Source organism: Salmo salar, chromosome ssa07, assembly GCF_905237065.1.
Source record: "Salmo salar chromosome ssa07, Ssal_v3.1, whole genome shotgun sequence".
Taxonomy (NCBI): Eukaryota; Metazoa; Chordata; class Actinopteri; order Salmoniformes; family Salmonidae; genus Salmo; species Salmo salar.
In genome coordinates, this window is record NC_059448.1 from 60,506,032 (window position 1) to 60,520,736 (window position 14,705).

Consider the following 14,705-nt stretch of genomic DNA (forward strand, 5'->3'; position numbering starts at 1 on the left):
CAAGTCAGAACCCTGAAGGTAGGAGATAGTAGATAGTAGGTAGTAGATAGTAGATAGTAGGTAGTAGATAGTAGGTAGTAGATAGTAGGTAGTAGATAGTAGGTAGTAGGTAGTAGGTAGTAGATAGTAGGTAGGAGATAGTAGGTAGGAGATAGTAGGTAGTAGATAGTAGGTAGTAGGTAGGAGATAGTAGATAGTAGGTAGTAGGTAGGAGATAGTAGATAGTAGGTAGGAGATAGTAGGTAGTAGGTAGTAGGTAGTAGGTAGGAGATAGTAGGTAGGAGATAGTAGATAGTAGGTAGTACATAGTAGGTAGGAGATAGTAGGTAGTAGATAGTAGGTAGTAGATAGTAGATAGGAGATAGTAGGTAGGAGATAGTAGATGGTAGATAGTAGATAGTAGGTAGGAGATAGTAGATAGTAGGTAGTAGGTAGGAGATAGTAGGTAGTAGATAGTAGGTAGGAGATAGTAGGTAGTAGATAGTAGATAGTAGGTAGGAGATAGTAGGTAGTAGATAGTAGATAGTAGGTAGTAGGTTGTTGTCCTGGCACCACACTGCCAGGTCTCTGACCTCCTCCCTATAAGCTGTCTCATTGTTGTCGGTGATCAGGCCGACCACTGTTGTGTCGTCAGCAAACTTAATGACGGTGTTGGAGTCATGTTTGCCCACGCAGTCGTGGGTGAACAGGGAGTACAGGAGGGGACTAAGTACACACCCCGGAGGGGCCCCAGTGTTGAGGATCAACGTGGCAGGCGTGTTGTTGCCTACCCATACCACCTGGGGGCGGCCCATCAGGGAGTCCAGGATCCAGTTGCAGAGGGAGGTGTTTAGTCCCAGGGTTGTTAGCTTAGTGATGGGATTCATGGGCACTATGGTGTTGAACGCTGAGCTGTAGTCAATGAACAGCATTCTCACATAGGTGTTCCTTTTGTCCAGGTGAGAAAGGGCAGTATGGAGTGCGATTGAGATTGCATCATCTGTGGATCTGTTGGGGCGGTATGCGAATTGGAGTGGGTCTAGGGTATCCGAGAGGATGCTGTTGATGTGAGCCATGACCTGCCTTTTAAAGCACTTCATGGCTACTGACGTGAGTGCTACAGGGCGGTAATCATTTAGGCAGGTTACCTTTGCTTCCTTGGGCACAGGGACTATGGTGGTCTGCATGAAATATGTAGGTATTACAGACTCGGTCAGGGAGAGGTTGAAAATGTCTTTGAAGACACTTGCCAGTTGGTCCGCGCATGCTTTGAGTACACATCCTGGTGATCGGTCTGGCCCCACAGCTTTGGGAATGTTGACCAGTTTAAATGTCTTGCTCACATCGGATACAGAGAGCGTTATCACAGTCGTCCAGAACAGCTGGTGCTCTCATGCATGCTACAGTGTAGCTTGCCTCGAAGTGAGCATAAAGGCATTTAGCTCGTCTGTGCAGCTCGCATCTGGGTTTCCCTTTGTAGTCTGTAATAGTTTTCAAGCCCTGCCACATCCAACGAGCATCAGAGCCGGTGTAGTAGGATTCAATCTTAATCCTGTATTGACGCTTGTCAGTGTGCTCAAGGAAGCAGGAGGGTCGAAGTCAAATAATCCACACGTTGCCAAGAAAACAGGTAAGGCAGGGCAAAGCAACACAAGTGCCCAAACAACAGCCCTGCGTGCAGCGTAGGGACGCAGCCCAAAACACGCTGCCACAAAACCCACTGGCTGAGGGAAAAAACACATGAACCTCAGAACAAACACATGACAAAAATGAATCACTCACAAAGAACAAACCTACACAGAACGACTAAATAACCCTCCCCCACTAATGAACTAATACTAAACAGGTGCCAACTAAACTAGACCTGACCAACAGAAAATAAAAGAGGATCGGTGGCAGCTAATAGGCCGACGACGACGAGTGCCGCCCGGGCGAGGAGGAGCGCCACCTTCCGTCGATGTTGTGACAACGCTTTGCTTGTTTGATGGTTCGTCTGAGGGCATTGCGGGATTTCTTATAAGCGTCCGGATTAGTATCCCGCTCCCGGAAAGCGGCAGCTCTAGCCTTTAGTTCGATGTGGGTGTTGCCTGTAATCCATGGCTTCTGGTTGGGATATGTACGTACGGTCACTGTGGGGATGATGTCGTCGATGCACTTATTGATGAAGCCGATGACTGATGTGGTGTACTCCTCAATGCCATTGGATGAATCCCGGAACATATACCAGTCTGTGCTAGCAAAACAGTCATGTAGCGTAGCATCCAAGTTACCTGATCACTTCTGTATTGAGCGAGTCACTGGTACTTCCTGCTTTAGTTTTTGCTTGTAAGCAGGAATCAGGAGGATAGAATTATGGTCAGATTTGCCAAATGGAGGGCGAGGGAGAGCTTTGTATGCATCTCTGTGTGTGGAGTAAAGGTGGTCTAGAGTTTTATTTTGCTCTGGTTGCCAATGCTATTCTAATGTCCAGCACACACACACACACACACACACACACACACACACACACACACACACACACACACACACACACACACACACACACACACACACACACACACACACACACACACACACACGTCTGAACACAGCTAGTTAGCCTGATGTAAAAATTATAAATAAGGCCTACATGACCGTTTCATGACATCAGAGGTAGCTATGGTCTGGAACTCTACTGATGACATCAGAGGTAACTATGGTCTGGGACTCTACTGATGACATCAGAGTTAACTATGGTCTGGGACTCTACTGATGACATCAGAGTTAACTATGGTCTGGAACTCTACTGATGAAATCAGAGGTAACTATGGTCTGGAACTCTACTGATGACATCAGAGTTAACTATGGTCTGGGATTCTACTGATGAAATCAGAGTTAACTATGGTCTGGAACTCTACTGATGACATCAGAGTTAACTATGGTCTGGGACTCTACTGATGAAATCAGAGGTAACTATGGTCTGGGACTCTACTGATGACATCAGAGGTAGCAATGGTCTTGAACTCTACTGATGACATCAGAGGTAACTATGGTCTGGGACTCTACTGATGACATCAGGACTATTAGTGATTAACTGAAGATGAACAGCATCAATCTAGATGATGACTGAGCCCCTCTACAGACGACATCCATCACCAGGTAGACTGACTGACTGAGGCCCTCACCTCTACCAAATCCATCACCAGGTAGACTGACTGACTGAGGTCCTCACCTCTACCACATCCATCACCAGGTAGACTGACTGACTGAGGTCCTCACCTCTACCACATCCATCACCAGGTAGACTGACTGAGGTCCTCTACAGACCAAATCCATCACCAGGTAGACTGACTGACTGAGGTCCTCACCTCTACCACATCCATCACCAGGTAGACTGACTGACTGAGGCCCTCACCTCTACCACATCCATCACCAGGTAGACTGACTGACTGAGCCCCTCTACAGACGACATCCATCACCAGGTAGACTGGCTGACTGAGGCCCTCACCTCTACCACATCCATCACCAGGTAGACTGGCTGACTGAGGCCCTCACCTCTACCACATCCATCACCAGGTAGACTGACTGAGCCCCTCTACAGACCACATCCATCACCAGGTAGACTGACTGAGGCCCTCACCTCTACCACATCCATCACCAGGTAGACTGACTGACTGAGCCCCTCTACAGACCACATCCATCACCAGGTAGACTGACTGAGGCCCTCACCTCTACCACATCCATCACCAGGTAGACTGACTGACTGAGGTCCTCACCTCTACCACATCCATCACCAGGTAGACTGGCTGACTGAGGCCCTCACCTCTACCACATCCATCACCAGGTAGACTGGCTGACTGAGGCCCTCACCTCTACCACATCCATCACCAGGTAGACTGACTGAGCCCCTCTACAGACCACATCCATCACCAGGTAGACTGACTGAGGCCCTCACCTCTACCACATCCATCACCAGGTAGACTGACTGACTGAGCCCCTCTACAGACGACATCCATCACCAGGTAGACTGACTGAGGCCCTCACCTCTACCACATCCATCACCAGGTAGACTGACTGACTGAGGTCCTCACCTCTACCACATCCATCACCAGGTAGACTGACTGACTGAGGTCCTCACCTCTACCACATCCATCACCAGGTAGACTGACTGACTGAGGTCCTCACCTCTACCACATCCATCACCAGGTAGACTGGCTGACTGAGGCCCTCACCTCTACCACATCCATCACCAGGTAGACTGACTGAGCCCCTCTACAGACCACATCCATCACCAGGTAGACTGACTGACTGAGGTCCTCACCTCTACCACATCCATCACCAGGTAGACTGACTGACTGAGGCCCTCACCTCTACCACATCCATCACCAGGTAGACTGACTGACTGAGCCCCTCTACAGACGACATCCATCACCAGGTAGACTGACTGACTGAGCCCCTCACCTCTACCACATCCATCACCAGGCAGACTGACTGAGGCCCTCTACAGACCACATCCATCACCAGGTAGACTGACTGAGGCCCTCTACAGACCACATCCATCACCAGGTAGACTGACTGAGGCCCTCTACAGACCACATCCATCACCAGGTAGACTGACTGACTGAGGTCCTCACCTCTACCACATCCATCACCAGGTAGACTGACTGAGGCCCTCTACAGACCACATCCATCACCAGGTAGACTGACTGAGGCCCTCTACAGACCACATCCATCACCAGGTAGACTGACTGAGGCCCTCTACAGACCACATCCATCACCAGGTAGACTGACTGAGGTCCTCTACAGACCACATCCATCACCAGGTAGACTGACTGAGGCCCTCTACAGACCACATCCATCACCAGGTAGACTGACTGAGGTCCTCTACAGACCACATCCATCACCAGGTAGACTGACTGAGGCCCTCTACAGACCACATCCATCACCAGGTAGACTGACTGAGGCCCTCTACAGACCACATCCATCACCAGGTAGACTGACTGAGGTCCTCTACAGACCACATCCATCACCAGGTAGACTGACTGAGGCCCTCTACAGACCACATCCATCACCAGGTAGACTGACTGAGGCCCTCTACAGACCACATCCATCACCAGGTAGACTGACTGAGGTCCTCTACAGACCACATCCATCACCAGGCAGACTGACTGAGGCCCTCTACAGACCACATCCATCACCAGGTAGACTGACTGAGGTCCTCTACAGACCACATCCATCACCAGGCAGACTGACTGAGGCCCTCTACAGACCACATCCATCACCAGGCAGACTGACTGAGGTCCTCTACAGACCACATCCATCACCAGGTAGACTGACTGAGGTCCTCTACAGACCACATCCATCACCAGGCAGACTGACTGAGGCCCTCTATCTCTCTCTTCTCTCTCTCTACAGTTGATCAAACTGCTGTGTAATGTCAGCAGATATTATCTGTAATCCATGTGTGATGTGTTGTGGTGGTCAGCTAGTCAGGTCTGATTTCATGCACCAGTTGGACAGTCATGGTTCTGATCATTAGGGTTAATGAGAGCCATCCAGACCTGGCTAGGTGAGCCCCAAGCAGCTGAGCACCACTGCAATGCGGGATGTAAATGATTGCATGCGATGTAAATGACTCTTAGTGACAAAAAGCAGCAAATTGGAATCCATTACCCAGGTCACAGAATGCTGAGCACCAGATTTATTAGAGGAGGAAGCACTTGTTTATCACGGCTGGTCGGCTCTCTCTCTCTCTCTCTCTCTCTCTCTCTCTCTCTCTCTCTCTCTCTCTCTCTCTCTCTCTCTCTCTCTCTCTCTCTCTCTCTCTCTCTCTCTCTCTCTCTCTCTCTCTCTCTCTCTCTCTCTCTCTGTCTCTTTTTAGGAAGGAGGGATAAATGATGATGCGGTCAGCTGAGTGGGCATGTGGCTTGATGATGTATGTCCTGCTGTTTCCCTGGTAACGATGGCGTCTGGCCTTTGGCCACACAAGGTTACTTCTTCACTCCTCAGTAGTGACTGATTCTGGTTGTTGTTGTCCTCTCTCCACACATCAGCAATAGGAGATACCGGCCTCGCATTTTACAGCTGATTCCTCATCTCCGATGCCTTCAGAAAGGTCTGTGTGTAAAGTGACAGCTGAAAGGCTGATCTGGGATCAGTGTGTCTGGTCTTCTTCTGACAGCTCTAGGGTCAACACAAGGCTTTACCTGTCTAAGGAATAACATCAATATGCAGTCTGCGCTGGCTCATCTGTCATGGCCGACTCCTTTATTCCAGCAGCACGCAGGGATAACGTGAATCAAGATGGCATTTTGGATGTCACATCAACACTAGTAAACAACACAAGGCAAGAATGCTTATTCCACAACATCATCACATCTACCTGGGCCTTGGGCCAGCTGTGTACTCTGACTTTGCTGTTGATGATGATGATGGTGGTGATGATGATGGTGGTGGTGGTGATGCAAATGGTGGTGTAGGTTTTTACCTGGTTTTGACATGTAGTTTCAGTTCTAGAATCATCATGTAGGTTTTAACATGTTGTTTCAGTTCTAGAATCATCATGTAGGTTTTAACATGGTGTTTCAGTTCTAGAATCATCATGTAGGTTTTAACATGGTGTTTCAGTTCTAGAATCATCATGTAGGTTTTAACATGGTGTTTTAGTTCTAGAATCATCATGTAGGTTTTTATCTGGTGTTTCAGTTCTAGAATCATCATGTAGGTTTTAACATGGTGTTTCAGTTCTAGAATCATCATGTAGGTTTTTATCTGGTGTTTCAGTTCTAGAATCATCATGTAGGTTTTAACATGGTGTTTCAGTTCTAGAATCATCATGTAGGTTTTAACATGGTGTTTTAGTTCTAGAATCATCATGTAGGTTTTAACATGGTGTTTCAGTTCTAGAATCATCATGTAGGTTTTAACATGGTGTTTTAGTTCTAGAATCATCATGTAGGTTTTAACATGGTGTTTTAGTTCTAGAATCATCATGTAGGTTTTAACATGGTGTTTCAGTTCTAGAATCATCATGTAGGTTTTAACATGGTGTTTAAGTTCTAGAATCATCATGTAGGTTTTAACATGGTGTTTCAGTTCTAGAATCATCATGTAGGTTTTAACATGGTGTTTCAGTTCTAGAATCATCATGTAGGTTTTAACATGGTGTTTCAGTTCTAGAATCATCATGTAGGTTTTAACATGGTGTTTCAGTTCTAGAATCATCATGTAGGTTTTGACATGTTGTTTCAGTTCTAGAATCATCATGTAGGTTTTAACATGGTGTTTTAGTTCTAGAATCATCATGTAGGTTTTAACATGGTGTTTCAGTTCTAGAATCATCATGTAGGTTTTAACATGGTGTTTCAGTTCTAGAATCATCATGTAGGTTTTAACATGGTGTTTCAGTTCTAGAATCATCATGTAGGTTTTAACATGGTGTTTCAGTTCTAGAATCATCATGTAGGTTTTAACATGGTGTTTCAGTTCTAGAATCATCATGTAGGTTTTAACATGGTGTTTCAGTTCTAGAATCATCATGTAGGTTTTAACATGGTGTTTCAGTTCTAGAATCATCATGTAGGTTTTAACATGGTGTTTCAGTTCTAGAATCATCATGTAGGTTTTAACATGGTGTTTTAGTTCTAGAATCATCATGTAGGTTTTAACATGGTGTTTAAGTTCTAGAATCATCATGTAGGTTTTAACATGGTGTTTCAGTTCTAGAATCATCATGTAGGTTTTAACATGGTGTTTCAGTTCTAGAATCATCATGTAGGTTTTAACATGGTGTTTCAGTTCTAGAATCATCATGTAGGTTTTAACATGGTGTTTTAGTTCTAGAATCATCATGTAGGTTTTAACATGGTGTTTTAGTTCTAGAATCATCATGTAGGTTTTAACATGGTGTTTTAGTTCTAGAATCATCATGTAGGTTTTTATCATGGTGTTTCAGTTCTAGAATCATCATGTAGGTTTTTATCATGGTGTTTCAGTTCTAGAATCATCATGTAGGTTTTTATCTGGTGTTTCAGTTCTAGAATCATCATGTAGGTTTTAACATGGTGTTTAAGTTCTAGAATCATCATGTAGGTTTTGACATGTTGTTTCAATTCTAGAATCATCATGTAGGTTTTAACATGGTGTTTAAGTTCTAGAATCATCATGTAGGTTTTGACATGTTGTTTCAATTCTAGAATCATCATGTAGGTTTTAACATGGTGTTTAAGTTCTAGAATCATCATGTAGGTTTTGACATGTTGTTTCAATTCTAGAATCATCATGTAGGTTTTAACATGGTGTTTCAGTTCTAGAATCATCATGTAGGTTTTAACATGGTGTTTCAGTTCTAGAATCATCATGTAGGTTTTAACATGGTGTTTCAGTTCTAGAATCATCATGTAGGTTTTAACATGGTGTTTCAGTTCTAGAATCATCATGTAGGTTTTAACATGGTGTTTCAGTTCTAGAATCATCATGTAGGTTATTAACCTGGTGTTTCAGTTCTAGAATCATCATGTAGGTTTTAACATGGTGTTTCAGTTCTAGAATCATCATGTAGGTTTTAACCTGGTGTTTCAGTTCTAGAATCATCATGTAGGTTTTAACATGGTGTTTTAGTTCTAGAATCATCATGTAGGTTATAACATGGTGTTTCAGTTCTAGAATCATCATGTAGGTTTTAACATGGTGTTTCAGTTCTAGAATCATCATGTAGGTTTTGACATGTTGTTTCAATTCTAGAATCATCATGTAGGTTTTAACATGGTGTTTAAGTTCTAGAATCATCATGTAGGTTTTAACATGGTGTTTCAGTTCTAGAATCATCATGTAGGTTTTAACCTGGTGTTTCAGTTCTAGAATCATCATGTAGGTTTTAACATGGTGTTTCAGTTCTAGAATCATCATGTAGGTTTTAACATGGTGTTTTAGTTCTAGAATCATCATGTAGGTTTTAACATGGTGTTTAAGTTCTAGAATCATCATGTAGGTTATAACATGGTGTTTCAGTTCTAGAATCATCATGTAGGTTTTAACATGGTGTTTTAGTTCTAGAATCATCATGTAGGTTTTAACATGGTGTTTCAGTTCTAGAATCATCATGTAGGTTTTAACATGGTGTTTTAGTTCTAGAATCATCATGTAGGTTATAACATGGTGTTTCAGTTCTAGAATCATCATGTAGGTTTTAACATGGTGTTTCAGTTCTAGAATCATCATGTAGGTTTTAACATGGTGTTTTAGTTCTAGAATCATCACGAGATGCTAGGAGTGGTGGTAGGAGTCAGGCGCAGAGAGCAGAGGTAAGGTATAATGTCCTTTATTCTTCCCGGCACAAAAACGGTCAACGCCAACACAAACGGGCGCGTGAACAAAATGACCAACCCAGAACAACGGGCACACAGTCCGGAGAGAGAATATAAGGCAAATAGCCAGCACATTCAAAAAACACACTGACAGCAAAATAATCCCGCACAAACCTGGGCGGGCTAAGCAGGCTTAAATAAACACAAATCAAGACACACAATAGGGAACAGGTGCAACCAATAAGACATTACAAACAGAAAAGGAAAAAGGGATCAGCGGTGGCTAGTAGGCCGGCGACGACGACCGCCGAGCGCCGCCCGAGCAGGCAGGGGAGTCACCCTTTGGTGGGATTCGTGACAGTACCCCCCCGCCTCGAGGGCGACCCGGAGGACGAGGCGCAGGGCGATCCCCATGAAGGCGGTGGAAATCCCTCAGAAGTGAGGGGTCCAAAATGTCCTTCACTGGTACCCAGCACCTCTCCTCCGCGCCGTACCCCTCCCAGTCTACTAGGTACTGTAGGCCCCCCACCCGACGTCTGGAGTCCAGAATAGCGCGTATCGTATACGCCGGGGACCCCCCAATGTCCAGAGAGGGTGGAGAGACCTCCGGCACCTCACCTTCCTGCAAAGGACCAGCCACCTAAGGAGAGACACATGAAACGAGGGGTTAATACGGTAGTAAGATGGAAGTTGTAACCGGTAACACACCTCGTTTATCCTCCTCAGGACTTTAAACGGCCCTACACACTGCGGCCCCAGCTTCCGGCAGGGCAGGCGGAGGGGTAGGTTTCAGGCTGAGAGCCAGACTCGATCCCCTGGTGCAAACACAGGGGTCTCACTGCGGTGCTGGTCAGCGCTCTTCTTCTGCTGTCCACTCGCCTTTGTTAATGCGTCCTGGACGGCTCTCCAAGTGTCCTTCGAGCGCTGTACCCACTCCTCCACCGCAGGAGCCTCGGTCTGGCTCTGGTGCCATGGAGCCAGGACCGGCAGGTAGCCCAACACGCGCTGAAACGGTTACATGTTAGTTGATGAGTGACTGAGGGAGTTTTGGGCTACCTCTGCCCATGGGACGTACCTCGCCCACTCCCTGGGCCGGTCCCGGCAATACGTCCATAGAAACCTACCCACCTCTTGGTTCACTCTCCCCACCTGCCCATTACTCTCGGGGTGGAAACCCAAGGTCAGGCTGACCGAGACCCCCAACCGTTCCATGAACGCCCTCCAAACTCTGGACGTGAACTGGGGACCCCGATCAGAAACGATGTCCTCGGGCACCCCGTAGTGCCGGAAGACATGGGTAAACAGAGCCTCCGCAGTCTGCAGAGCTGTAGGGAGACCGGGCAACGGGATGAGACGGCAGGACTTCGAGAACCGATCCACAACGACCAGGATTGTGGTGTTTCCCTGAGATGTGGGAAGGTTGGTGAGAAAGTCCACTGACAAGTGCGACCACGGCCGCTGTGGAACGGGGAGGGGCTGTAATTTCCCTCTAGGCAGGTGTCGAGGAGCCTTGCTCTGAGCGCACACCGAGCAGGCAGGAGACATAAAACAGCACGTCCACCAGTACTTTCCCCTAAGACTCCGCACTGTCCTCTCAATCCCAGGGTGACCCGAAGAGGGGAGATTATGGGCCCATCGAATCAATCGATCACGGACACCAAGCAGCACGTACTGAGCACCTGCTGGACACTGAGATGGTGCAGGTTCCAACCGTAACGCCCGCTCGATCTCCGCGTCCACCTCCCATACCACCGGTGCTACCAAGCATTTCTCAGCCTTAACGTACAGGTCATGCTCCAGCAGTCGCCCAAGCACCTTGCGCACCAGGGATACATGCGCGGCGCATGTGGCGGAATTGATCAGAATGTCATCAATATACACCACCACACCCTGCCCGTGCAGGTCCCTGAGAATCTCGTCGACAAAGGATTGAAAAACGGCTGGAGCATTCTTTAACCCATACGGCATGACGAGGTACTCATAGTGGCCCGATGTGGCACTAAACGCGGTTTTCCACTCGTCTCCTCCCCGGATACGCACCAGATTGTGCGCGCTCCTGAGGTCCAGTTTCGTGAAAAAACGCGCTCCGTGAAATGATTCCACCGCCGTAGCGATGAGAGGTAGCGGGTAACTAAACCCTACTGTGATGGAATTTAGACCTCGATAATCAATGCACGGACGCAGACCTCCCTCCCTTTTTCTTCACGGAAAAGAAACTCGAGGAGACGGGTGACATGGAGGGCCGAATGTACCCCTGTCTCAGAGATTCCGTGACATATGTCTCCATAGCCAGCATTTCCTCTTGTGACAATGGGTACACGTGACTCCTGGGAAGTGTAGCGTTTACCTGGAGGTTTATCGCGCAATCCCCTCGTCGATGAGGTGGTAATCGGGTCGCCCTCTTCTTACAGAAGGCGATAGCCAAATCGGCATATTCAGAGGGAATGCGCACGCTGGAAACCTGGTCTGGACTCTCCACCGTCGTTGCACCGATGGAAACTCCTTTACACCTGCCTGAACACTCCTCTGACCACCCTCTGAGAGCCCCCTGTCTCCATGCAATATCAGGATTGTGATTGGCCAGCCAGGGAATCCCCAGCACCACTGGAAACGGAGGCGAATCAATGAGGAAGAGACTAATCCGTTCCCCATGATCCCCCTGCGTTACCATGTCCAGTGGAACCGTGGCCTCCCTGACCAGCCCTGACCCTAATGGTCGGCTATCTAAGGAGTGCACGGGGAAAGGTTGGTCCAACGACACCAGGGGAATCCCTAGCCTTAATGCGAGCGCCCACGATCCATAAAGTTTCCAGCTGCGCCTGAATCGACTAGCGCCTTATGCTGGAAAGAGGGAGAAAACTCAGGAAAAGTTATAAGCACAAACATATGGCCAACAGGGAGCTCTGGGTGAGGCTGGTGCTTACTCACCTGGGGTGAACGAGGAGTGCTCTGCCTGCCAATCCCGATTCCCAGAGGAGCTCCTCCAGCACCGGTCGGCAGTGTGTCCTCTCAGACCACACCGGGTACAGGAGGAGCCTCCTCCTCCGGTCCCCCTCGATGCGGCCCCCCCTAGCTCCATAGGGATGGGAGCTGGAGGGCCTGGAGGTGGAACCAACAGGGTCCGTTCTGGACGCCCGTGGGCAGCCAGCAGGTTGTCGAGACAAACGGACATGTCAATAAGTTCATCTAGTGGGAGGGTAGTGTCCTGACAGGCTAGCTCCCGGCGGACGTCCTCCCGGAGGCTGCAACGATAGTGGTCCATCAGGGCCCTGTCGTTCCACACCGCCCCAGCAGCCAAGGTCCGGAACTCCAGAGCAAAGTCCTGTGCGCTCCTCGTCTCCTGCCGCAGGTGGAACAGCCGTTTCAGTTCTAGAATCATCATGTAGGTTTTTACCTGGTCTTTTAGTTCTGGAATCTTCTGGCAACATGTCACAGTTTGAAAAGGCATTCAAAGGCTTTGCTTAATGGTATTGCTGGCATTTGTTAATTTTATCATCAACACATTCACAGAATTGATATAAACCTCTGGAATGAAGCATTTCTTTTCCTCTGACTGAGATGATAGTTTGGTTTAGAAAGCCCTGAAATCCCTCAAACGGCATCATCGCACATTCCCCACATCGTCGCTTCGACTTTCTACAGCTTTTTGTCATTGTGTGTGTGTGTGTGTGTGTGTGTGTGTGTGTGTGTGTGTGTGTGTGTGTGTGTGTGTGTTACACTAAGGAGATGAATACCCCAGATGGCTTCTCTTTCACTGAATAAATTATAGTCATAGAAAGTGGAGATAGCCCTCTTATAATTTTCTCCGTTGCTCTTTCTGAGAAATATATGATCTTATCTTATATCTAATATACCTGCATTTCAGAAGCTTATTTATATTATCTCTTGTAGTTTTTCTGAAGAAAAATTGGTTCACTATTTAGTGAACCATGAAGATTGACTGAAAGTTTGAGGTTGACAGAAAGGCTCCTTCTTTAGCAGGTACTCCAAGCTCTGATGAGCAGGTACATGGACAACCTGTTCCATAGCAGGAGAGAGGAGTGTCCTTTAGCAGGTACTCCAAGCTCTGATGAGCAGGTACATGGACAACCTGTTCCATAGCAGGAGAGAGGAGTGTCCTTTAGCAGGTACTCCAAGACCTTGTTTTACAGGGTCAGCCATAGTAGTATGATAGGTGTTGTTTTACAGGGTCAGTCATAGTAGTATGATAGGTGTTGTTTTACAGGGTCAGCCATAGTAGTATGATAGGTGTTGTTGTACAGGGTCAGCCATAGTAGTATGATAGGTGTTGTTTTACAGGGTCAGCCATAGTAGTATGATAGGTGTTGTTTTACAGGGTCAGCCATAGTAGTATGATAGGTGTTCTTGTACAGGGTCAGCCATAGTAGTATGATAGGTGTTGTTTTACAGGGTCAGTCATAGTAGTATGATAGGTGTTGTTTTACAGGGTCAGCCATAGTAGTATGATAGGTGTTGTTTTACAGGGTCAGCCATAGTAGTATGATAGGTGTTGTTTTACAGGGTCAGCCATGGTAGTATGATAGGTGTTGTTTTACAGGGTCAGCCATAGTAGTATGATAGGTGTTGTTTTACAGGGTCAGCCATAGTAGTATGATAGGTGTTTTTGTACAGGGTCAGCCATAGTAGTATGATAGGTGTTGTTTTACAGGGTCAGCCATAGTAGTATGATAGGTGTTGTTTTACAGGGTCAGCCATGGTAGTATGATAGGTGTTGTTTTACAGGGTCAGCCATAGTAGTATGATAGGTGTTGTTTTACAGGGTCAGCCATAGTAGTATGATAGGTGTTGTTGTACAGGGTCAGCCATAGTAGTATGATAGGTGTTTTTGTACAGGGTCAGCCATAGTAGTATGATAGGTGTTGTTTTACAGGGTCAGCCATAGTAGTATGATAGGTGTTGTTGTACAGGGTCAGTCATAGTAGTATGATAGGTGTTGTTTTACAGGGTCAGCCATAGTAGTATGATAGGTGTTGTTTTACAGGGTCAGCCATAGTAGTATGATAGGTGTTGTTTTACAGGGTCAGCCATAGTAGTATGATAGGTGTTGTTTTACAGGGTCAGCCATGGTAGTATGATAGGTGTTGTTTTACAGGGTCAGCCATAGTAGTATGATAGGTGTTGTTTTACATGGTCAGCCATAGTAGTATGATAGGTGTTTTTGTACAGGGTCAGCCATAGTAGTATGATAGGTGTTGTTTTACAGGGTCAGCCATGGTAGTATGATAGGTGTTGTTTTACAGGGTCAGCCATGGTAGTATGATAGGTGTTGTTTTACAGGGTCAGCCATAGTAGTATGACTGAGTAGTATTCTATAGTAGTATTCTATGGTAGTATTCTCCACTAGTATTCTATAGTAGTATTCTATAGTAATATTCTCCACTAGTATTCTATAGTAGTATTCTCCAGTAGTATTCTATAGTA

The 14,705-nt window shown here is 46.7% G+C and overlaps 1 protein-coding gene across 1 annotated transcript in view; it reads right to left on the minus strand.

Moving 5' to 3' along the window:
* LOC123743838 (mucin-2-like) overlaps positions 1 to 14,705 on the minus strand; it is a 49,649-nt gene that overhangs the window by 28,305 nt on the left and 6,639 nt on the right. The window contains exon 2 of the mRNA XM_045722526.1: positions 9,882 to 9,903. Within this exon, the coding sequence (XP_045578482.1) occupies positions 9,882 to 9,903 (22 nt within the window). The remainder of the gene's footprint in view (positions 1 to 9,881; positions 9,904 to 14,705) is intronic.